Consider the following 26180-nt stretch of genomic DNA (forward strand, 5'->3'; position numbering starts at 1 on the left):
GTTACTGGTTTACAGGGACCTGAAAGCAGTGGATTGTAAATTTGGGGGATTTTTGTCATTTTACTTACTAGGAAACCAAATACAAGATGAAGAATTTATTGAAGATTTTTCTGAGCAAGTTGAAACCGCCATCCGTGCCATCCTCTGTGCCATCCAGAATTTAGCAGAAAGAAACAGTAAAAAAGCAGAGGAGAACACTGAGCACACAAGATCACAAGAAGACAATGGTATGTTTGATATGAGGCTGATTTCAGTTTCATAATTTATTTCATTTTCTTAACTTGATGCTTTGTTTCTGTGTCTAAATACTTAAGGATAGATGTTAGAAGTAGATGGTTATGCATGAATGCAAATGAAAGAGTTTATTTCTTATTATTCTTCATGATATTTCTTGCAAATTAAAGAGGCATCGACCTTTGAGAGGCTACAGTCAGGACATCTCTCAAAACTCTTGGAAGATGACCTCTGGGCTGATGTGGGCACATTGCATGTGCAGAAGATAATTTCCACTGTCTCCGAGCTGTTGGAGAGGCTGAAGTCGTATGGAGAGGATGGCACAGCAGAAAAGCACACGGTAACTACTGGTATTTACAAACTTCTTGCTGTCCAGAGTGGGCTGTGTGTAGATTAATGACTCATACTGCTCCATGTCGATGAGTTCCAGAGTAGGCTAGGGACAAAAGGGCTAAGCATTTGATCTATTTTATGCAAAAAATACCAGACAGACTTTGAAAAGCATAGAATTTGCTAGCTAAAGGTTATGATTCTAACATGCACAGATGCAGAAATACTCATAGTCCATTATAGTAGAATTATTTTTTAGCCTAGTCACCAATCCCAGATAAATTATGTTAACAATGAATGTTGTTGCTATTAACCAAGACCTGTCTTCTGAAAATAATATTCCTTGTACATGGTGCCCCAACGTATAAGATTGGCATCTCCATGATAATCTCAGGGAAGGAATTAAATTAATATATAATACATTATATTTTATTCTGCCTCCAATGCCAACTTTGATTTCCTAATAGAATTTACCCATAAAAGTTCACAAATGGGAACAAATGAACATAACACCTTTGGTAATTAAATGAGACTTCAGCTACTGAGACCTTAAAGGGTAGTTTTGTGAAGAATGTGTGAAGAAATATTAGTATGCAGGGAGGAGGTGTTTTTTTTTCCGGTTTGTTTTGAGGTGGTAAGTTGAGGGGTGAAAGACAAATACACATAATATTTACTATTAGTGATATTTATTATATTCACAGTATTTTGTAACCATCATTACTGTCTAGTTCCAGACGACTGTCTGTCATTACCCCAAAAGGAAAAACCTGTGCCATTCAGTACTTGAGCAGGCTTTGTGGTCTCATTTTGCCTCTAGGTTTTCAACCAGTCTTGCTGCTTGTTGGTGCGCCTAGTGCCCATGCTCTCCAGGTACTCGGACCTTATCCTCTTCTTCCTGGCCATGTCTTTGGCAACTCATCGTAGCACTGCAAAGCTGCTCTCTGTGCTTGCCCAGGTCTTTTCAGAGCTTGCTCAGAAGGTAAGGACTGTGCACTTGTTATTCCATCAACAGAAACCCAAATACTCATCACTCATAATATTTTGAGTATGTAATATTTTGGCTCCTGTTTTGACCTTTGACAAAACAGTAAGAGGTAATTTACTCTCCCTTTGAGGCTTTGTCTGGTGTCTGTTTACTATGCATATTTTCACCACAGCCTTGGAACCTGCAGGCTCACTGAGGTCATGTACCCCAGATATTTTGTAATGACTGTTGTGGTACAATAATATGCCTTTCCCTTCCCATCTCCAAATTGAAATATTCATGAGCTAATTTCAGTGAAGGCTTGACTCTGTTGTTTGCACTAATTATCTATTTGTGATTGTGTTTACATAGTACTAGAGAACAAGTGAAGGACAAAACTTTTGGGATTTAAACATGGGAAAGTTCTTCCCTCACTCAATGATATCCTTCCATACAATCCTTCTAGTATTCTTCATTCATATTTTTGTTTTGGCAAAATGACAGATTACCACATACCAGAGGCCTCTATGAGGCAAAATTTCCCATGTAAATACCTGGTGTTTGCCAAGCTTGGAAACATCTGCAATCCCTGTAGAGTGAAAGGTTGTCAACAGTCTGCTGTGCTTCTTCTGATTGAAGACAGTCATCTAGAAAAAGACTTAACCGTTTGCTTACATTTTCCTCCCTTACCCACTGCTATGGCTGGGCAGGAATAGAAAATTCCTCGTTTACTGCTTTTGTACCTAACTACTCAATCTGATTTTTGAAGGGATTTTGTCTGCCCAAAGAATTTATGGAAGATTCAGCTGGTGAAGGAGCAACTGAATTCCATGATTATGAGGGAGGTGGAATTGGAGAAGGTGAGGGCATGAAGGATGTGAGTGACCAGATTGAGAATGAAGAACAGGTACGGGTTTTTTGTGTACTTATTTTGTATACAGTGTACAGCTCTTTCACTATTAAAATTGGGTACATTAGTAGAAGTGTTCAAATATGTTTTCTGTAATTCGTTATGTAGGCAGAAGACACATTTCAGAAGGGTCAAGAAAAAGATAAAGAGGATCCAGACTCAAAATCTGATATTAAGGGCGAGGATAATGCCATAGAGATGTCGGAAGACTTTGATGGAAAAATGCATGATGGAGAACTTGAAGAGCAAGGTTTGAGACTCAGTAGATTATCTGTCACTTCATTTTTGTTTCTGAAAAAATAAGCACTTTATTCAAGACATATTTTCTTTTCCCCAGAAGAAGCCTATTATAATGTTGTAACTATATATATAACTGCATTGCTAAAAATATTTATTACAATAGATCCTTGCATATAGCACAGATTAGAAATGCCTCATACTGTTTCCAAGGATTTAATTCTTTACAGAAGTAGAATGTCACATTTTTCTACTACAGAGTGGCTGGTAGATTTGAACCACTAACCTGTTTGTTTAACAGCCAAGCATTTAACCACTGTGATCACAGGGCTCCTTACGGATAGATAAACACACGGATGCATATAAAATTCTGTAGTCTAAGCTGAGGGAGCTAAAGAACAAAGTTAAGGCTTGAGTTGCAGTGCTTACAGATGCTTGGGGCAGAATATTGAATGATCCTGGAAGTATTAAAAGAAGATGGAAGGGAACAATATACAGAGTCACTGTATGAAAACGAATTGACTGACACAGAAGCATTTCAAGAAACAACATATGATCAAGAGACAATGATAAAGAAGGATGAAGTTCAGGCTGCACTGAAGGACTTGGCAAAAAATAATGCCCCAGGAATTGATGAAATGACTGTTGACATATTTCAACAAACAGATGCTGCCTGGCCAGACACATTCATCAAGTTGTGCCAAGAAATCTGAAGGACAACTACCTGGCCAACTGACTGGAAGAGATCCATATTTATTCCCATTCTAAAAAAAAGTGATCCGACAGAGTTTAGAAATTATCGAACAGTATGGAAGTAGGAGTGACATCCACTTCCTAAACAACATGCCTCCAAAAACTCCAAAACTTTGATAAGTGTTAATAGTTGTAGAGGGGCTTCAGGCCTTCTGTTCATAGGGTCGCTATGAGTCGTGCTCAACTCGAAGGCAATCAACAACAAATCACACACAAGCAAAATCCTGCTGATGAGTATCTAGAAACAACTGTGATGGTATATTGACAGAAAACTACCAGAAGTACAGGCTGGGTTTAGAAGAGGTTGTGGCAATAGAGACATTTTCACCAACATTGGATTGATCTTGGCAGAAAGCAAAGAGTACTGGAGGAATGTTTATTTGTGTTTCATTGATTATGCAAAGGCATTTGACAATGTGTATCACAATAATTCATGGCTAACCTTGGAGAGAATGAGAATCTCAGAGCATTTGATTGTGCTCATGCAAAACCTATACTCGAACCAGGAAGCAGTCCTCAGAACAGGGCAAGGAAACACTATGTGGTTCAAAATCAAGAAATGAGTATGTCAGGGATGCATCCTGTCTCCATACCTTTTTAATCCATATGTGGAATAGATCATTGAGGATGCTGGACTTTATGAGGAGGAATGTGGCATCAGAATTAGAGGAAGATTTGTCAGCAACCTGTTACGCAGATGACACAATCTTGCTTACTTACCCATTCTGAGGAAGACCTGAAGCACTTGATACAGAAGGTAAAGGACTGCGGTCTTCAATATAGATTGAAGCTCAACATCAAGAAGAAATAGATTCTCACCACTGGCCCAATTGGAAACACCATGATAGATAGAGAAGGCCTTAATTGAGGTGGTTAACAATTTCAGCTGCTCAGCTCCACAATCAACACTATTGGTACCTGCAGTCAGGAAATCAAAAGAAGAATTGCACAGGGAAATTTACTGTCTGGGACCTCTCCAGAGTACGGAGAAGCAATAGTATCATTTTAGAAACTAATGTACATCTCATCCAAGCCGTGTCTTCGCAATTACTTGCTGTGCTTCAGAGCTGGACAGCAACTATGGATGACAGAAGAATTGCTGCCTTTGAGTTGTGGTGCTGAATGTACCATGGAACATCAAGAAAACAAACAGGAAGAAGGTGAAACCAAGTTACTCTTTGGAGGGTAGGATTTTGAAGCTTTGTTTCACATTGTGCATACGGCCAGAATGAACCAGACCTTGGAAAAGGACTTCATTCTTGGAAGGGTGAAGGTACAGCGCAGGAGAGAAGGCCCCAGATAAGATGGATTGACACAGTGACTGGGGTATTGGGGATAGTTCGGAGTCAGTGAGACTGGCTCAGGTCAGGGCAGGTGTCAGAGCTATAGTACATAGGGATTAGCAACCGGTAACTCGACAGCATATAACCACTTTTAAAATTGAACATATTATTATGTTATTAAAATTATATGAGAGCCTAATTTCTTAAAGCACATAATCATGTTAAATATTCATATCATGATTTGGCAGACCGTCAAATTTCAGTCCACACTTTTAACTTGAGAGGTAATAACTTATTCTTTAGATATTACAGAAATGAAAGCTGACCTTGGCCAATGATGTACATTTAACTAAACATTTTAAGAAAATAACCTCTGGGAAAAGTGGAGCTTAAGTTGAAAGAGAAAATTATGACTCATTGAGCTATAAATGTCTTAAGATGATAAAAGCGTAGAAGCATAGTGTGTTTGAACTTGGGTGGGAGAAAAAATCTTAGAAACAAGTCATCCAGTTCAGTCATTTCATAGGTAGAGAATTAAGACAAAGTGAGGCTGCAGGTCTTGTATTGAATATTGCCAGCCCCAGAACTGCACGTCCAGACAGTTTGTACTGTTCTCCTTCATGTCTGCAAATGTTTTAAACTTGCTTGTTCACCTACACAGTTTGCAAAACACAGTAGACTACTTCAGTAAGTGTAAAAGGTTATTCTGCATAGGTGGGGGAAAATGGTCTCTGACGGAGCACCTGAAGAGAGTAGGTCTTTGCCTCCCCAATGCACAGGACGAGGCTTGAGGTCACCTGCCCAACTAAAACTCCATGTCTTCCTTTTTTAGAAGAGGATGATGAGAAATCAGATAGTGAGAGCAGAGACCTTGACAAACAAATGGGGAATCTTAATGGTGAAGAAGCTGACAAACTAGATGAGAGGCTTTGGGGTGATGATGAAGATGAAGAAGAAGAGGAGGAGGAGGAAGGGGACAGTAAAACAGAAGAAACAGGACCAGGAATGGATGAGGTAATTTTTTGGGTTTTTTTAAATAGGATATGTATACAAACTGCATATACATTGTGTTCATTCATGTAGGTTGGGTTTCACCCATTTCTTCATTCACATTGTATTTCATACGGTCATTCTTATACATTATATTTTATAAAATTAATGAACGTTGATCTGTGTCCACTGTTAGCCCATCTTTTTAGGTTCCCATTGGATCCTCCCTAATTCCTTCTCTACCCACAAAACTCTATAAATCTCAGATTTTACCTCTCGCCACGTTCTAGCCTCTTGCTCCCCTACCTTTCCCCATTTGGACATTTATACACATCTTACTAGTTACCCTCTCATGCATAAAGTGATTTGTAAAACCTCCTTCATTCTGAGAAGAAAGAGGTGATCATCCCACTACTACTATACTACAATCTATATTTTTTTCTCTTTACCTCTTTTCATTCCCTGTCTTTTATTTCTCTTTTCCATACCATTTCTCCCCTCTCTTTCATGTTTGGGTTTTGTTGTTTTGTTATATCAGTGAAGTGGAGGATGATGGTTAAGACAGCCCTGGACAGATGCTCTGAGCTGATCCCTTTAACTGACTGCTGAACTCAGTCAGATCTCAACATATGGGAATGCAGGACTGTGTTAGACTGCAGCCATACAGCATGATGCTGCTAGTTAACAGACCCCACCCCACCGTTCACACGCATACTGCTGTTATCTGGGAAGACCTAGATTACTCTCTCCAGATTATGGACAACTTCCTGCCAACAGGATATAAAAGGACAGATATGTATGAGAGCTGCCCTAAGCAGAACTTACCCATGTGAAAGCAGTTTCTCAAATTATGATGATTTTTGTGTCATTTCTTCCTCTGACATCTAGGAAGATCCTGAGCTTGTTGCCAAAGATGATAACTTGGATGCAGGAAAATCCAACAAAGATAAAAACCAGAAAAATAAGGAAGAAAAAGAAGAAGCAGAAGGTGATGATGGTGGACAAGGCCAAGACAAAATTAATGAGCAAATAGATGAGGTAATGATGGTTTTAAACTGTTTCCCTAACTCAAGGCAAGGCAACAGGTGGGAGGAATCTGGCCTCATGGAGCTGAGCCTTGTGGCAGGGTCTCTTCACGGTCCTTGAGGGAAGACCTCTTGTTTAGTGTAAAAACAAAGTACCTGAAAATGGTTAACACTTTGGGTGTGCTTAGAACTCCCTTAGAGTTAGGCTAGGTACATAACAGACTTTCATGAAAAACAGTTTTCTCAATGTTCCTGAAAATAGTATTTGCCTCAATTGAGGGTATTGACATCTTAAGTAAAACCACCAGTAAACCATACAGTTGTTTCTGCCAGTACCTCAGTACATTTTTTTCCTCATTCATTGTTATTCTTCCACCTTATAAAAGAATGGGTAACAGCCACTTAACAGGGCAGAAAATACTGGTTACTCACAAAAGTAGAGTTTTCATGTTATTTGTTCTCATGGTCTACTAAATCTAAACCTAAGTTCCTTTACTTCTCCTCAAAAGCTTCAGTGTCTATTTTGAGACAAAGTGATATAATACTTCATATAAGAGAACATACACAGAAAGTATAATTTGACATTTTAGCAAAAAAGCTGAAAAATTACTACTAAAATAAATGCTGATAATTTAGAGAAAACTCAGCTCATTGGTGTTGAGTCAGAACTGACTGATAACATGTTGGTTTTGGAGCAGTAAATCACATGGGAGGAAATTGTCCAGCTCTCATTGGTGACTACAAACCAGAGAGGCAGCACCCTTGGGTTAGTAGCACACCTCCCTACAGACCACACCCCAAAAAGACATTATATTCACTAAGCGTAGACTCAGTCAGTTCATTTATGTACCCACAGGTTGACAGGCTCCCAATAATCCTGGGAACAGCAGATCATAACCTTGTCCCATCCTGTACTATTCTCATGATGTCTACCATGGTCAAGCCCATTGTTGCAGTCATTGTGTTGATCCATCTTGTTGAGGGTCTGAACAAGACAGTATAACTAAGAACTATTTATGTAGTTACTGCTTGTGGTAGAGAGTGATGCTGGCAATCCAGAGGCACTGGATTTGAGTCCACCAGCTGCTTTGCGGGAGAAAGATGGGCAGTCTCCTGTGTGAGTGAGTGAGTGAGTGAGTGAGTGAGTGTGTGTGTGTGTGTGTGTGTGTGATTTACTACCTATGAAAAGCCACTAAAGCGTCAGCTAGGAGTTGATTCTAACTCAATAGCACATAATAACAACTTTTTAAAAAAAGTTTCTTTTGTATTTTGCATTTCTCAAAGAGGGAATATGATGAGAATGAGGTGGACCCTTACCACGACAATCAGGAAAAACTGCCTGAACCTGAGGCCTTGGACCTTCCAGATGATTTGAACCTCGATAGTGAAGACAGAAATGAGGATGAGGATACCGACAATGAAGACGGTGAAGGTTAGTCTTTCAGAAACCTACAGGGACCAGTTGGAACTATTGAAAATGAACAGTAGCTGATTTCTTGTCAGCTACTTGGCAGTTACTTTAAAAAAAAGTTACTGTTTTGCATGGGCCACTGAATTGCCTTATACTTTTGGAATCTAATGTCACTACTTTTACTTCCATTGGACATAAGCTTCAGCCTTAAATTCATTAACCAAATAGGCATAAACCTATGGATGGAAATTACTTAAGAGTATAATAAATCTGCCCTAGAGGAAAACATTCAAGCCCATCTTAAGCTACTGTGTAAATAAATGAGGGTAATTATTTTAAAGAGTTGCTAACAAAGTAACTTGGATTTCTGAAGTATCTAAAAGGATGCCATTGAATGCACTACACTCATAGTGACTATAAACAACAGATCTGACCCCTGCCCTGTCCTGGGCCATCTCTCCATCTCCACCATGCTTCAGCCCATTTTTATAGGCACTGTGTCAATCCATCTTGCTGGCGGTCTTTCTCTTTCTGATTTTTCATTTTTCCCAGCATGATGTCTTTTTCCAAGGATTGGCCTCTCGTAACAGCACGCTCAAAGAGTTCTCTTGTCTTTGTGCAATAGTGATAATCTGTGATTATTTACAATGATAATTGAACTATCATTTCCTACCTTTAGTCTAAAGACTTTTTGTTCTTGCAAGATTTTCTTCTTTTGTCTGTGTATGTCTATGTGTAAAATACGTCATCTAAACAATTGCACTTCTCAAGGTTTTATTTTCAGAAAGACACAGTGGGACAGATTTGACCCATGAACCATAGTTTGTCATCACCTGGTATAGAAAATAATAATAAAACTGGTTATTTATGTGTTTCCCTTTTTATTTTATCTATTTGGAAGAAAATCCATTGGAGATAAAAGAAGAACCAATGGATACAGAGGAAGCAGGTCATGAGACTGAAAACATAGATGAAGAAGCCAACTGTGAACAGAATGAAGGTCAGAGTCAGGACCAGCCTGAGGAAGGTCCCACTGAAGATGACAAGGAGGAAGGGGAGGACATGATGGATACAGGAGCTGATGACCCAGATAAAGACACTGCCGAGCGCCCTGAGGAGAGTTCAGAAGAGGAGCAGCAGTCTCCAGAGGAAAAGGACAAAGACACAAACGAGGAGGGTTCAGAGAATGGTGTCCCTGCTGACAAAGGTCTTCAGCCTCAGGTATTGTGGAATGTCTCATTTGTTTTATCTGATAAATAATAGTAAAAAAGGAGAGAAATTACCTAAAATCTCTAATGTTGTCAAGGAGTTCTGAGTTTTTACTTAAGATTCTCTGTGGCTGACCCCTCGGTCCAGCCTCCCTGAGTGAAGAATAGGGAGTCACGCTGCAGGCCTTAGAGTTTGCTACAGAGTGCCCTAGTTGTACCTTTCCCCAGAAGTTAAAGCTGCTTTTATTTCCTCTAAGATGCAGGAAAAAGAAGAGGAGAACTCTGATGCAGAGGAGCAGGTTCCTGAGGCTAAAGAGAGGAAAGAACATGACTCATGCGGGCAAACCGGGGAAGAGAACATGCAGAATGAGCAGGCTGTGGAGCTGGCTGGTGCTGCGCCCGAGAAAGAGCAGGGCAAAGAGGTAATGGGCCCTGCCTGCCGTGCCATCTGCCTCTTTCAAGGGTCACTTCACCATGTTTGTAACTGTGTTGTCTTTAATGACGGTTTCTGTGTTTGGAGCCCTTGTGGTACAGTGGATAAGCTCTGTTAACTGAAAGGGAGGAAGATGAGGCAGTCAGCTTCTACGAATAAAGTCTCGGAAAGCCTTTAGGCAGTTCTGTTCTGTCCTACCAAGTTATTATGAGTCAGAATCAACTCAGTGGCAGGGGATTTGGTTTTAGTAATTCTACTGTCACCATTTATTGAGTTCCCATTAAAGGCTGGGCTTTTTCATTGCTTCTTAGAGTAGCTTTATCGGATGGCTAATATTGTTGGTGTTAATATTTTCCGTGTTTTAAATTTGAGGGAAGTATGACTAAGTTAAATGAATAAATCAAGAGTACATTAGATGATAAAGCTTGCTTTTCAGTAAGAGGTTTATTCTGTCTAAGGAAACTGTTCCTATAAATAGGAACCGATAAGTCATGTAAAGCAAGGGCACCCAAGAGGGTACATAACCCCAGCTCTCTGCCCAGGTCCAAACTCTTCTGCATCTGCCCACAGGCCAGGCCTTGGCGATGCAGGAATTCCAGAGATGAGTAGGCAGGGTGATGATGTGACTACGTAGGGTGAGAGTATTATAAGGAGGAGCTGGGGATGATGTGATACAGTAACCAGGTGTTTGTATTGCCTTCCTCAATCCTTTTGTGCTATGAATATCACAGGAACATGGGAGTGGAGCTGCAGATGCAAACCAAGCAGAAGGCCATGAATCCACTTTCATTGCCCGGTTGGCTTCCCAGAAGCACACCAGGAAAAACACACAGGTTTGTCAGTCTTTGAATAAACATAGATAAATGAAGGTTGAATGTAGAAACATATCCTCCAAACATAGTCATACCAAAGCCACACTCCCAACTTTTCCAGTCCCACCAGGCAGATGGGCAATCTTAATGAGCAGAAACTGACCTTGGAGAATTTGTTTGGAACCCATATTGAGAGCTTTTCCCCTGCACCCTTGTTCCTGTGACAGAGCCCGTGAGCCTCACCACCAGTCTCACTCTTTACTATCCTTAAGAGTTCTACTTAAGAATTAATTTTTGTCTTTTATCAGTCATATATCTACCGAGAGTTTACTTCCCGTGTATTCTTGTCCTTGATCCATTCCAGGAACAGAGCAAATTGGTGCTACTCGTTTTTTCATTTTCTTTTGAAGATATTTTCTGCATTTGGGGGTGTGTGTGTGTGTTTGTGTCTTTCCTTTCTTGTGTCTATTTCAGAAATTAAAATATGTCATTGAGATTGTTTTCTGTAATTACAGATCTGTCCAATTCCTTTTAACAACTGCATTGAATTACAAGGTTGACTGACTTCTACCTAATATTTTGACCAATACTCTGTGGATGTGCAATAGCTTGTTTTTAATCTTTTGCTACTAAAGATAAGATTCTGATGGATTTTTTTTGTTTTTATTATCCACAGAGTTTTAAGCGGAAACCTGGACAGGCTGACAATGAGCGCTCCATGGGGGATCACAATGAGCATGTGCATAAGAGGCTAAAGACAGTGGATTCAGACAATTGTGCTGAGCGGGAGGCAGCCCAGCCCCAGGCCCAGGTGGAGGAAGCAGATGCCTTTGAGCACATTCAACAAGGCAGCGACTCTTACGACACACAGACCTATGGTATTATTATACAGTGTGATTGTGTGTATGCCAGGTGTCATTACTTAATAAATTAGGAGGGAAAATAAATGGCTTTTTTAAATTTTTTCCCCCCTCTAATAGGGTATGTACAGAAAGACATTGCTTTAGCTGTGAAGTAACCATAGTCAAGTGTAAATGCTCAGGGGGGTCGTTTTCACATTAACCCTGTAAAGGTCATTGGTAACGTTGGCCCTGTCTAAATCCAGTCCCTATCTCTGGGTTCCTTAGTACTGGACATTTCCTGATAGTCACCACTTAGTGAATCCCTGCAGTGGCAGGAGCTACAAGATGAAGTATGTTGTTTTCTTATAAATGAGAAGGGATGGGAAAAAATGTCAACAAAAGAAGATGAGTAGAGAGTTGTGAGCATCCTTAATTCTCTTGGTGACTTTTCAGAGTTTCCTTCCTAATGTTGATAATACCAGCCTTTGTTAATATGAGCCAGCAAATCAGAAATGACTCCTAGCTAACCCTTCAGTAGGTTTTCAGAGGCTGTAAATTACCCGAGAGGAGATTGCCTATCTTTCCTCTCCCATGGGGCAGCTGGTAGATTCAAACTGTCTGCCTTTGGATTGGCAACACAACTCTTTACCCTTCAGGCCATCAGAGCTCCCCCCATGTCTGTAGAGGGTACAGAAGTGAGTATTCTGCCCTACATTATTTTTCTCTCTTCCTTTCTCACTTTAAAAAACCAAAACAATAAAACTCCACAACAATATTAATAGATACTGTGTCTTAAGCTCTTATGCTGTGGCAAAAGCTGCTTTTGCCTTTGCTGCTTGAATTTATAATTACTTCAGTATTCCTGTGAGCTAGGATGTTTCCACTTTATAAAAGGGATTGAGGTCAAAGCAATGTGAGAACTTATTTGTAACCACAATGCTAACATTCTCATGTTGATCCCTTTTTGACCCATTATTTGGTTCTTAATTCTTTCAGATTATCTACACACATATGGTTAATGAAGGATACATACCTAGTTTTGGGGGTTTTGGGGGGGGGTGTGTTTTTTTGGGTTTTTTGTTGTTGTTGTTGTTTTTTTTGATACATACCTGTTTTGAGTCATGTTCCTATCCTGTTTACTCTGGTTTACTCTTTTTTCCATAGTAATAGTTAACCACCCATTTCGATAATTATCCTTTATCCTCTTAGTTTCTGTGGGAGGTAGGGAATAAAGAGTTATATCAGTCAGTAAGTAGAAATCTTGGATAGACAAGCCAAGTTTTGTGTCTGAGCCACCTATCTGGTCAGTGGCGGAGCTGATAGTGACAGAATCTGGAGACTTAGAAGTGATACGAATCATAGCTCAGCCATCATTACTTGTCCTGCAAAGATCTAAACGCCCTGTGGGGGGTGTGTGTGTGTTTTGTTGGCAGATGTGGCCAGCAAGGAGCAGCAGCAGTCTGCAAAAGCCCCCAGCAAAGATCAAGAAGATGAGGAGCTCGAGGATGCCCTCATGGACACAGCGGAAGAGGAGGAGCTCACAGCAGTAGACACAGAGCAGCTGAAGCCAGAGGAGGTCAAGTCAGGGACCACAGCAGGGTCAGGTAAGTCCTACTAATGAACAAATCCCTCCTGAACTCTCTGACCTAGAAAAGTCAGTTCCCTCGTCAGTGAACTGGAGCTTGCCTGTTCTGTGCCCTAACCCGTGGCTTAAGGATGTTTTACCATGATGACCCCAAAGTTTTGATCTAAGCAGAGGTCATGGTTTGTGTGGACACAGTAAGATGTGGGTAAAGGAGTGTTGAGGTGAGCTTGCTAAACTTCATTCTTATTTAAAGAAACCTTAATGGATTTTAGGCAAAATCCATTAGTCTTTAAAATATGTAGAAGAAAGCAGCAGCATAGTGTATGAAACACACAATGTGAATGAAGAATAATGGGAAGCATAGTATATACGAGCTTTATAAGCAAACCAGTATAAAATAAAAATTAAAAAAAGAAAGCAGCATGGTACTTTTATTAACTGATGAAAAGATACATTTCTTGATTATTAGGGAAATATTCTTAAACAAAATGTATTTTCAATTATATAAAAAAGTATACAATATTAGCTTAAAATGCCATAAATTTTGAGAAGAAATAGGATGAGGGTGTGTGAAAAAGTAAGTTTCTCACTGACAGTATTTCATAGGCCAAATATTATTACTAAGCAATTTATTTTAAAAGTATACATAAAATAAGGAATTTTAAAATTAACTTCCCCCCTTCATTGAAATAAATGTAGAAAAAAATACTTTCTATGTTCAAGAAGTTTATCTTCTGCCTCTTTCCTGTATTAATATATTGACACAGTTGTTCATTATGTTGCAGTTGCCATTATATGACACTGAGAAACATAGTCTGTGGGCCCAAATTTGGCTTTTACCTCTTAATAAATTCACAGCTTAAAGCAAATGGTTTGTTGTCCCCTCCCCCCAGCCTCAATTTCTTTTATGTAGAAAATGGAGCTTTAGTTTTAGTTATTTTCATCTTTTATTTATACACATGTCCATAGTTTTAAAAATAACACTTTACCTTCTTTCCTCCTCCTCAGAAGAGCAGTCTTCAGCTCCACCTGAGTGTGGGAGGAGGGGAAGTTAAGGCAATTAGGGTCAGCAGTGGCTGTCTAAAGGTAACAGTGTGTAGAATCATGATGGACAATATGTTAAGTAGTAAATAAGCAAGCTTTCATCAGTCATCGGTTGATTGTTAGGATTAGTAGTCTGTTGAGAAGGCTCAGTTTTTATGTTCCTGTTTTTGATATGTAAAAGTATATATACTTACATGAATATAGGCTTTGATGAGATGGAGTTGGAGACCGAAATCGTTAAAAAAGAAGAAAACCAAGACCCTAAGACAGACAGATCCCTCAAGGACACAGAGAAAGAGAAACCTGAGAGGAGCAGAGACTCAACCATTCATACAGCCCACCAATTGCTGATGGATCTGGTTCTCCAGGTACTGAAACTTCCATAAATGTCGCTGTTAGAATAAGTTGACAAAATGCAATTTTCATTGGCTTTGTAAACCATTATGCTTAAGCAATAATAAATCTATTTGGGGCATATTTCCTTACATAATTTCACAGAAGTATTTTTGTAAATGATTAACCTCATATACTGAGGGAAAAGTCCTGATTAGTTCTGTAGATTATCACATACTGTTATTACTCCTTCCCAGAAGTAAACTAGTTAATAATGTCCTCATTCTTCAAATTTTGTATAAATGATATTGTTTATTCAAGATTTTTTCCCCTGTTGTTATTCTTGTGCATATAAATAAACGTTCTTAAGTAGATCGGGGGAAGAAAACCAGCAAAAATCCATGGTTATGTTTAGGTGTACTGTTGGGACTCTTATTCTGTCTTATGGTATCACTGTGAGTTGAAATTGACTGGATGGCAGTCATTTGGTTTTTGGTCTTCTCTGAGTAGATAACACTGTCCTCACAGCTAGGTTCAGGGTTACAATGATGGATTGTTAGTGCCCTGACCTGTGCTTGAATCCACCAGCTGTCTGTAGGAGAAGGAAGGGCAGTCTCCCCCCTGCTGTTTACTGCCTCTGACAACCTGCTGGAGGGTCCACTGTGAGTCTCTTTTGACTCAAAGATACACAACAGCAACACTGGTAGCTTTTTGGGAAGAGCACTTAAAACTGGGTTTGTTCCCCCTAATAGTTTGACTTTGTGGCAGTCTAGAGCAATCAAACAACATTTTCATTATTGAGGATTTCATGGTCATTTTGTCTGGTTTTCCTTTTGTTGTAGATTTAAACGTGTAAAATACCCTCTTTATCCATCTTATTTGTCCAAAATAGGAAGAGAAATAACTCTGGAATCCTGTAAATTTGTCTAGGTTTGAGATCCCAGAAGCACTTGACTGTATTTGGAGTGGAGAAGGAGATAGCCAGTGATAATGAGTTGGCAATTCTAAATCGGGCCCTTTCTCAAATGTTACTCTTTCTTCCTAGCCCGTTTTAAAAGATGCCAGTGAACTAAGACAGGAGTTGGAAAGACAGTTGGAGACATGGCAGCTACATGAATCTGGAGACCCAGAAGAAGTAAGTGACTGTTGGTTTTCTTTTTTCTTTTTTTGTTGTGTACCATCGAGTTGGATCTGACTGGCACAGGAGGAGATTGTCCCTCCTTCTCCAGCAGAGCATCCCACATGGATTTGAACCACACGCCTTTTGGATTGCAGTGCAGGTTCTTGTCATTAGGCCATCAGAGCTCCCTGACTATTGGTTTTCTTCATAAAATACTTTTCTTTTTTTTTTTTTTAAAGATGCCATAAACTAAGGTTCTTAACTCTTACTATCTATGTAAAGGATCTGGGTACATGGAGAACATAATTAGAATTTGAAAGCCAAAGCTTGGTAAAAAGAATTGTATTCTGCTGGCTTTGACGCTACATCTACACCTGAATTAAAACATAGAATCCGATGTATTTCAGTCCTTTAACTTATGAGAGTTGGAATACTAAGCAGCTGCAAAAGAGAAGGTAAAAATGCAGCAAAAGTCATCCTTGGAACAGGCTACCTGGATCTTGGCTGGCTGACTTGATGAAGCTCTGTAGATTACCCAGGAGAGAGTGGGTATGAATGAGTGAGGTAGGGAGAGAGAGAGTGAGAGTGTGTGTGTGTAGAGAGAGACACACACACCAGGAAGCACACTGTTGATTGTGTTTGTTACTTGAGCTAATTGCACTCATTTGTCAGTTTGCTTTTAGAAACATGACAGAGACTGCTTAAGTGGCTGGATTTGGTGGATATACTGTGTGCTTTATAGATAAAGTGAATTTATTTGCTCAAATAAAGGCATTTATTTGATCATTTCTAGTATTTTATCCCTTGTTTAATTCTTTGTCATTTGGAACTGTGGGGTGTGGTTTTAGTGGAAGGGGAGACATTTTTAATATACTTAATTAATAGTTGTTTTTGGAAAAATGCCAAAAAATGCTATTATGTGCTTCTGCAGTGGAAGTTCACAAGGCCATCTTTTACTCCTTTGCCTGAGGCTTTTCTCTTGTCTTGATGTAATGACTTTAGTTGGGGCTGACATTCTAAGATTATCTTGTACTTTTGTTGTTGTCACAGGAGAAGGCTGCAGCTGAGATGTGGCAGAGTTATCTGGCCTTAACAGCACCTCTTTCACAACAGCTGTGTGAACAACTTCGTCTCATTTTAGAACCTACCCAGGCAGCCAAGCTGAAGTAAGCCTTTCCCATTGGGTGCACTAATAGTGCCTTGAGATTATGGCTGTGTTGTCAATTCTGTTGAGTTTAGTACCTACCTAGCCATTTGTAGAACTGTCTCCCAGGCTTCCATCCCTGCCACGTAGGCACTAGGACAGGACACCAGTAACCTGTTTTTTATATTGTTATTTCTACCACAAAAAGTTTCCTAATGTTTGAATGTAGTTTCTTTTGTTCATTAATATCTGATGAGAAAATTGGCTGAGTCTTCCCTTATACCTTCAGTGTTCTTACTATACATGCTAATCCTATAGGTCTTTTCTGAAATGTGTCTAAAAATTAATAATTTAGGACAGAAAACAGAAGCCAAGATTTAATATTAATGCAGACATATTTTCTAAAATTTTTATTTTCTGTCTTAATTTTTCTGGTGGTACTGACTTACTGACACATGTCTAGGTATTGGGGTCTGTTTGGGTTTTTTTGCTGATCTTTAGTCCTTAATTGATAGCAACACTCACTGTGCCAGGTTGCTTCTTATTTGATTTTGTTTCCACAGTATTATTAATGTTCTTAAGGGATGAGCAGTTGTTAATTGATATTTGCTTCTTCTTGGGTAAATTTAATAGAGGAGACTATCGAACTGGGAAGCGACTAAACATGCGAAAGGTCATTCCATACATTGCCAGTCAATTTCGAAAAGATAAAATTTGGCTTCGAAGGACCAAACCCAGTAAACGTCAGTATCAGATCTGTTTAGCCATCGATGACTCTGCCAGCATGGTAGACAACCATACCAAACAGGTAAGACAAAGAAATGTAGTGATAATATGATAATACTAAGCTATATTTACAGGCAAAACAAACAAACTTTGAAATATCTATTAACTTGTTTTAGGAATGTGCTTCTATGTTTGGGAAGACCTAAAGTTAAGAGTTCAAAGGAGACAGTTTTAAAATTCCTCAAATATTTTGGTTACTGATTGTTTTAATTTTGTTTTATTTCTTAACCCTGCTCTTTGAAAGCAAGAATGATGAAACTTCACCTCACATACTTTGGGCATGTTGCTAGATGGCTATTCCTTAGAGGAGGACATGGTGGGTGGAGGGTCAGTGAAGTAGGGGAAGACCCTTAACCAGGTGGATTGGCACAGTGTCTGCTGCAGTGGGCTCTTGTGTGTCAGGAAGTGTGGGGATGGCACAGAACAGAACGGGGTTCAGATCTTTTTGTTCATAGGGTTGTGGTGAGTCCTACTCTACTCAACAGCACCTGACAACAATGTTATTTTCTAGTTGGAGAGTTAGTGAATCTGATTGTGTTCTTTTCCATAATATGCAAAGTATTATTAAGGGCTTTAATAAGACTATGGAGAACACAGATGTCCTTCACTTTTTTTCCCCTTCTTTATGGAAGACTTACCTGTTTTTAACTGAAATCCAAAGTAGAGTTTTGTTCCTAACCAAAAAAAGGGGAGAAAGTGTTCGTTTTACAACCAGCCATTAATGAAGCTGTGTGCATCCAACAGAGCAAGAATGACAGTCACCTCAAAATCTAAGCCACCACCCCTCAGAACTGTGTCTGAACACGATATATTAGTGTTACTTTAGATTATATATATATGGTATGACTTGGTAGGCTATTTTTTGGTACTCCAAATGCTAAAAATTTTTACCATATAAATTAATAGTAATTTCTTCCTGTGCTTTACACTATTTTGGTTTGCAAGAGGTTTATGAAAAATTGTGTGTGTGTGTGTACAAATGTGTGGTGGTGGTGGTGTTTTGTGTCATGGAGTTGACCTATGACACATAGCACCCTATAACAACAGATCTGAATCCTGTGCCATACTCATCATCCCTGATATACTTGAGCCCACTGTTACTGCTTCAGGCACTGTCAATCCATCTTGTGGAGGATTTTCTCTTTTGCTGACCCTCTACTTTTCCTAGTGTGATGCATGATGTCTTTTCCAAGGACTGATTCCTTCAAGACATTTTATATATATATATTGTTGTAGTCAGAACCTCCAGTGGGTTTTCAGAGGCAGTTGATCGCATGGAGGAGATTGCCCAACTTTCTTGCACGTAACAGCTGGGGGTCTTGAACTGCATGCATTCCAGACTGCAGCACAGCTTCTTGTCACTAGACCACCAGAGCTCCCTATGTAAAATGTCCAAGATTATCTAGAGTTAGTTTTTCATCAGTATTAACAAGATTTAGGGACCTGATAAGGATTTCTTATAACCCTCCATTATAGACACTGCAGGGTATTTGTTATTTTTACAGTAATACTATTGTCTAACATGAGCCAGTGAGTAGCCTATGATGTGTGTGTTATTTTGGAAAAAGTTAGTGTACAATCTCTGAATCCAGGTGCACAACCCAGATCCCCTACTTAGTTCCATATGACTTTGAAAAATGTATTTACTTCTTAAGTATCAGTTTCTTTTGAAAAATTAAGATTATGATAATGCCTATATCATAATCATGGAATTCTTAAGAAAATTAAATGAGATCATGTACATGGGTCATGCACCTAGCACTTACGTATTTGGTAGAAGCTAGTTGTTACAGTTACCATTACCATTTAACTGTGCTGTCATTTATGAGGTTGGCAATGAAGTTTTCTATTAGAATTCTGTAGTTTGGTGTTATTATTGATGTATAGTTTGTTTTTAAATTTATTTACCCATTTGGTTAACTTTTTATGTAGTGGGGTAGAGGAAGAAAGAAAAATTTAATTTATGGACCATATTTTCCATTATCAGTCTTCTTTGCTGATGTCTCGAGCAGATCTTTCCTTCCAGTGTATGGAATGCCACTCAAATGAGTTTCCACATTTGTGGTATTAGGGCAGTATTTTCCAGGTGTCTTTTGATGTGAAAAGAGCCTTTCTTTAAACCACACTAGAGGATATTCTAATTCCTTCCACATTTAACTTTCTGTTTCACAGCTTGCGTTTGAATCTTTGGCTGTGATTGGAAATGCTCTAACTCTACTAGAAGTGGGTCAGATTGCAGTATGCAGGTATTTGTGCATTTTGTTCCCATTGAGAAAAACCCTTTAATAACTCTGATTTGTTACTTTTTGCACACAACAAAAAATAATTCCCACTGTATTTGTGTGTCTGTCCTTCCATTTCTTCCAAGTTTTGGAGAGTCTGTAAGGCTGTTGCATCCGTTCCATGAACAGTTCAGTGATTACTCGGGGTCTCAGATTCTAAGGCTCTGCAAATTCCAGCAGAAGAAAACCAAGATTGCTCAGGTAAGCTCACAGAATTAAATGTGTCCTGCATTGTTATTTTTTAAGGTAGTGTATAAGAGATACTCTGTACTATTTTTCCTCCCAGCCTAACCTTAAATGAAATCACCAGTACAGAATATGTCTAAACTTGGGCCTGTGTTCCACTAGACTAGAATTCCATGGGATCCATTATTTAAAAGACTTCTTTTTGCTCAGTTCCTCAGTAATCACTTGACTTGACATCATTGATTTCCCTGTTTTTCTCTGAGATCTGGAGCGTTTTTGCAAAGACAACACTCCTCCCAGTACCCTTTTTAGTGGATTGAGGATAATTTCTTTCTTCATGTAGTCTAAAGAAGAAATAATGTAGGATAAAGCTGGGAGTTTGTAGGCTGACATAAAAAATTAAAAAGAGAGCACAAGGTATAAGTCCATTTTCCTGATTCCTGTTCTAACTTACAGACCTTTTGTTGGGTTGCAATGGGCATCTTGATTTTTCTTGCCTTATTTAGTTGGGCTTGTTGAGGGAGGGGGTGTCCTCCTTGAAAGAATATGTGATTTTGGGGTTACTGAGTTCTTATCCACCAGGGCAGTATTTCTTCTTCTTAGAAGAGCTGACCAGAGCACCAGTAGGATATGTGCCAGAGACATGTTTGTCTATCCTGGAGGATGCTGTGGGGAGTGCCACACAGTCCAGCCCTTCTGCCCTTGACGCATGTGGCTCACAGGGACAGTTTGATTGCCTATAGACGTGAGAAGGTTCTTTTAGTAACTCTGGTGTTAGAAGTTGTGTCAGTCAGTCTGTGACAACGGGAGGAGAGGGAAACAAGGTTTCTAATCATCTGTTTCTGGTTTTGGTTTAGTTTCTGGAATCCTCAGCCAGCATGTTTGCAGTTGCTCAGCACCTCTCACAGAATACCAGTTCAGGTGAGTTACATTCTCTCCTCTTGGCTGACAAATGTTTTCCTGTTGTCAGGAGTCAGGAGCTGTGTGTACCCTGTCACCAATTTTGAAAGACAAAAATAAGAGACAGCAAGGTATTCAGATTGATTCAGGCTTGGAAGCAGGAGTAGCATCCACTTCCTAAACCACATGCCTCTGGACACTATGAACATAGAGGAATGACAGTAGTTATAGACAGAGTTCAGGTCTTTTGTTCATAGGGTCGCTATTAGTCCTACTTGAGTAGATGGCATTTTAAAAACCATATTCAGCACAGGAATTTTTTACTTACTAATTTAAAAATGTCTATTAAACACATATGTTTAATATGTGAACTCACAGTTTATAGGAATTAGGCACTATTATCGTGTGTGTGTGTGTGTGTGTGTGTGTGTGTGTATATGATTGTGTTCAGAGTTATGAAAGGAACAAAATATGTGCAATCCGCTGTCCTGTGAAATTTTAGTAACAGAAGAAAGCAGATAGGAGCATAATTAAAAACCAGCTAATCCAACCACAGTTGATTGTGGCTTGAAACACCAAATTCTTTATCTAATACTTTTCAAAATTTTAGTCCTGATTCTGTCATGGAGAAACTTCCAGTTTGAAGCAAGTCATTGATACCACTTTTAATATTTGCTAAGCATCTTGAAAGAAACTGAATATAACTGGCAACATTATAAAAGTAGACTTTTTAAACAATGTTTTATTTACCGTGTTTATTTTTGTGGTGTCAACTTTAAGAAGAGTAATAATTACAAGTATTAGAAAATGGCAAAAATCTAAGTGTTGTCCCTGACTAAAAACTGGAAAACACATCTCGAGATTTTTTATTTGGATACTTTTACTTTCTAAAGGACCAGTGCTGTCTTTTTTTTTTTCTTTTTAAGTTTAAGACATAAACATGTTTTACTTCTCTTACACTTTGCTCTGGAATTAAGTTGTACTAAATTGGACATTGCCTGGAGCACTTTGTAGAATGCCACCTTCTTGGCAGAGCTTTGAATGAGTTCAGTAACAACTTTGACTCATCCAAATGAATGGATCCAATGAGAGACCCCTTACACCCAAATGCATTAGGCACATAGCTGCTTGGTTTTGATAATACAACAAAAAGTACATTAAGTTGTGTTAATTTTGATTTAATAAAAAAGAGTGTTTCTATGTTCTCTTCTTTCATGTCCTACTCTAGAAACTTCGCAGCTGCTCTTGGTGGTTTCTGATGGACGTGGTCTTTTCCTTGAAGGCAAAGAGCGAGTCCTTGCAGCAGTTCAGGCTGCCCGAAATGCTAACATCTTTGTCATTTTTGTTGTGTTGGACAATCCCAATTCACGAGTAAGTGACTGCTAAAAGGCATAATTTGCAGGGGATACAGTGGAGACTCCCTTTAGTGTCTTCTATCTCAAACATGGTCTGGGTTGCTCCATTATACACAGAACTCATAGTGTTCCGTGTTCTGCCAGGCAACATTCCAGCACTAAGTATTTTCTCATTTAATCTTCACAATAAAGAAGTAGGGGTTCAGTCACCAGCCTTTTGGTTAGCAGTTGAGCTAACTTTACTTCTGTGCCACCATGGCTCTTGAGTTGAGGGTAATTCTTCATGATGACTTTCCCATCAGGGGGTCTAAGAGTCATTAAGAGGCTGTAAATCTTAATGAGGGATGAGACTACTGATCCTTCTTCAGTGGAACAGCTCATACATTCCATCCTTTTGGTTAGTGGTGCAATTCATTACATAAGACACCACCAGAGCGCCAAAGTAGGGCTGCTTGTTATGGGCCCTTCACTTGGTCCATAATTGACTCTGCAGCCTGTTTCCCTAGAGCACATGAGAGGAGTTTGCCCATCCTTCTCCCTTGGAGCAGCTGGTGAATTCGAACCACTCACCTTTGAGTTGGCATTGCAACGCTTTACCCTCTACACCACCAGAACTCCCTGAATTCAGGATAGAGACCATTATTCTCTTTGTTACAGAGGAAGGATAGAAGTACAGAGAATTTGTAAGTAATGAATATAGAGTCAGAAGTAGATGGTGCTCACTCCTCTTCTGCGGTACAAATTCCCCTTTATATATCATCACTGCAGTCCTGTGCACACTTCCTTGTACCTTAGCAAACTGCTTACAAAGAAAAGCATCAGCATATGCTCAGAGGACCATTCTAGTCCAAGAGGAACCTTACCTCTTTGTGTTACAGTAAAGCCTTGATAAGACGTCCGAGCAGTAAGACATCTGCCTCCTCCTTACTGTTCTCAAAGTAATGCTTTACTTACTATTTTAAAAGAGTTTCATGCAGGAATTAAACACTGATTTAAACACTGCTAGCAAAAGCTACCAATGACATCTGTTTTTATTTCAAAATATCTTTTGTTGACAGGATTCTATCTTGGATATTAAAGTACCGATATTTAAAGGACCTGGAGAGATGCCTGAAATCCGATCCTACATGGAGGAGTTCCCGTTCCCATTCTATATAATTCTTCGTGATGTGAATGCACTTCCTGAAACACTCAGTGATGCCCTCAGGCAGTGGTTTGAGTTGGTCACAGCCTCAGACCACCTGTAGAATGGGAAGACTATTTAAACTGTGGAGTGAAAAGCACATTTTTTGCACAGTGCTCCGTTTTGGATAACTCTCTGATTCAAAATTATGCAACAGCTACAAAAATTATATTGCACTGTCCATTGTTTTACAGCATGATTTCAGAGCCTAGAGGAGGCTCCCATCTCTGCTCAGGCCATGGTTCTTCTAGTAGACCCAGGGCAGGAAGGGAGCATCTGCAGACATCTAGCCTCAGCACCTCTGGTCAGTCCCGAAGTTGTGGCCTGAGAAGAGGCTGTACCCTCCACCGAGGGCCCAGGCAGCAGAGGGTCTGAGGAGATGCTGTCAGGAGCCCAGGACCATGTCAGCCCTTTGACACAGGACTCAAGTGAGCCCTCCTTTTAATCTTGCTCTGTGGCAAGTCTAAAGTTAGGTGGCTGTGACAAATACCATTTGATAGAGTGCTTGTATGTTTTCTTATCGGGCTTGATGTGGAAAAAAAACCTACCTTCTCTAAGAAGGTAGGACACTTGGTGTGTATTCTTAAAAAGCAAACATCACGGGTGTCCATCTTGAGCAGAGATGATCCTTGGCTGGTAAAAATGAGTTGCATCTCAGCATCATTTTCCACATTTGCTACTTTGGAATCTATGCAATGATGAAAGGATGATTTTCCATCTTTATTTCATTTTCTCACTGCCATTGTCTCTGTATTGTAGTAATTTATTTCTTTAGTTTTTTTCTCTTCACGTTTAAGGGGAAGAATCATTCCTTAACACTGCTTTCAAGCTGGACTGAGCTTGTCTCATTCTTGTAAGAGAGAAAAAGAGGATCATGTCCAGATAAACTAAGCACCTGTGAGACTGAGACTTTTTCCAAAAATGCATCAATGTCTTTTCGGGTTTTTACTCACCCAGAAAGCAGTACTTGAATACTTGAAAGTGTGTGCTGTTCTGTTTGTCCTGAATATTGATTTGTTTGTAACACACCACGGTGTGATCATCTATTTCCATGTATGTTATCAGCTTACACTGTGATGCTTGTTCCCCTTTTGTAACGGTCATCAAAGACACAGACTGCTTGGTGTTTAGCCACTTGTCCTAAAGCATGTACCTGAGGTTATAGCACCATAATTTTTTATTCTAAAAAGCTATGCAGCTTATATTCTCAGACCTATTAAAAAAATACACCCCTGTTGGTATAATTTGTGGCCATTCTTCACAGAATATGGAGAAGGAATGTGAAAAGTTTGTTCTGAGCATACCGTTAATGCTGTCACTAGTTTTTGCTGTGCTAACCTGACCCTACAATCTCAGTGGGTTATTTTCTCACTTGAATTCATGTCCACGGTAGATGAACTGTGACATTCCCCCACATCCTCTTCATTCCAGCACTAAGGCTGTGCAACGTTCTTGTTTGGGATATGCTGACCTTGTGCCTGAGGAAGAAGAGCAAGCTGGTAAAAACAAAGTAATTCATAAAGATTCTGTTCCAAAGCGGCATGTTCTTTCACTTACATTAATTGGCTAAAATAAGTTACAAAACTAAGCTAGCTTTAGTGAGGCAGGAAGCATAATCCTCAAGCAGGGAAAGGTGTAGTGGGAAAGACATTTATATAACGGTAAAATAATGCTGTAGTTATCGCTTACACCTTTACATGTATGTATCGAAGCCACATCTTCTCAGAACATTGAATCCCTTGGTCCTGGAGGGTAGTTCATCAAAAGTTGAGATTCCAGTAAACAGACTGCTCTGTCTACCACAGAGTACCTTTTCAACTTGTGCTGTGATGGCAAAGGGTTAGGAATCATGGGAGCATAGTCACGGAGACCTACCAGGAGTTGATGAGGTCAAGGAGGAGGGAATTGAGCCAGGGTAAGAAGCATGGTATACATTAATCTGTGAGCCACTTGGGACAAGTTACCAAAGAGTGGGCTGCCATTAGGGCTTGTAGGAGTGGAAATAAATCAGCCTGCCATGTTCAAGGTTATTGCTGTTACATTATCCTGTCACTATCTCTTTGACCAAAGAGGTGAATATAAAGAATGAGAACTTTGTTTTTGGACTTGTGTTTTGTTTTCCACTTTGAAAAACTTGACTACTCCTATGGCTTCAACCATCATCCAAGCAAAAGAAATACTTGCAAAATTTACACCAGACTTCTGGCAAGACCACTGTTTCACCCTCTCATTTATATTCTGAGATTTGGTAAAGCTGCACCTGAACTCTTCAAATTTTTTTTTTAATCCCCTACTTCAAAATTCCTTTTCCACCATGCTCCAGCTGGGTTAGTTAGGTAGCTCAGTCTACCATCTGCCTTACTCCTCTTTCCATGTGCAGCCCCATCCCCAACTAATCATTTTATCTGGTCCAACTCCTGGACAATTCTGTCCTTTCTTTCCAGCACTCTCCTCTGACGACACAGCAGCAGAGGCTCTTTTAGTCTCTAATTTACATTAGTGGTACTATCGGAAACCCAACTAATCACTTGTCTTTGCTCTTTTTACTTCATACTACAACATCCAAGATCTTTTAAAAAAAAATCTCTCCACCACAACAAGATAAAGGTAAATAATCCAGTAGAAAAATGGGCAAAGGATATGAACAGGCACTTCACCGAAGATGACATTCAGATGGCTAACAAGCACATGAAGAAATGTCTAAAATCCCTAGCTCTGAGATGCAAATTAAAACAACTATGAGACATCATTCACACCCCAGTCAAAATAGCAAAATTTAACAGAACAGCAAGCAACAAATGCTGGCGAGGTTGTGGAGAAACTGGAACCC

General features: G+C 39.5%; 1 protein-coding gene across 1 annotated transcript in view; it reads left to right on the top strand.

Moving 5' to 3' along the window:
- MDN1 (MDN1, midasin homolog (yeast)) overlaps positions 1–26180 on the top strand; it is a 177239-nt gene that overhangs the window by 125612 nt on the left and 25447 nt on the right. The window contains exons 81-102 of the mRNA XM_006881247.1: positions 72–227; positions 405–574; positions 1382–1543; positions 2298–2435; positions 2547–2688; positions 5544–5725; positions 6590–6739; positions 8011–8158; positions 9039–9358; positions 9609–9767; positions 10510–10611; positions 11267–11468; positions 12866–13036; positions 14266–14429; positions 15440–15529; positions 16565–16680; positions 17292–17466; positions 19617–19690; positions 19813–19927; positions 20770–20833; positions 22041–22183; positions 23226–23410. Of these exons, the coding sequence (XP_006881309.1) occupies positions 72–227; positions 405–574; positions 1382–1543; positions 2298–2435; positions 2547–2688; positions 5544–5725; positions 6590–6739; positions 8011–8158; positions 9039–9358; positions 9609–9767; positions 10510–10611; positions 11267–11468; positions 12866–13036; positions 14266–14429; positions 15440–15529; positions 16565–16680; positions 17292–17466; positions 19617–19690; positions 19813–19927; positions 20770–20833; positions 22041–22183; positions 23226–23410 (3328 nt within the window). The remainder of the gene's footprint in view (positions 1–71; positions 228–404; positions 575–1381; positions 1544–2297; positions 2436–2546; positions 2689–5543; positions 5726–6589; positions 6740–8010; positions 8159–9038; positions 9359–9608; positions 9768–10509; positions 10612–11266; positions 11469–12865; positions 13037–14265; positions 14430–15439; positions 15530–16564; positions 16681–17291; positions 17467–19616; positions 19691–19812; positions 19928–20769; positions 20834–22040; positions 22184–23225; positions 23411–26180) is intronic.

The sequence above is a fragment of the Elephantulus edwardii genome, unplaced genomic scaffold, assembly GCF_000299155.1.
Source record: "Elephantulus edwardii isolate Elephantulus edwardi_28Jun2011 unplaced genomic scaffold, EleEdw1.0 scaffold00013, whole genome shotgun sequence".
Classification (NCBI taxonomy): Eukaryota; Metazoa; Chordata; class Mammalia; order Macroscelidea; family Macroscelididae; genus Elephantulus; species Elephantulus edwardii.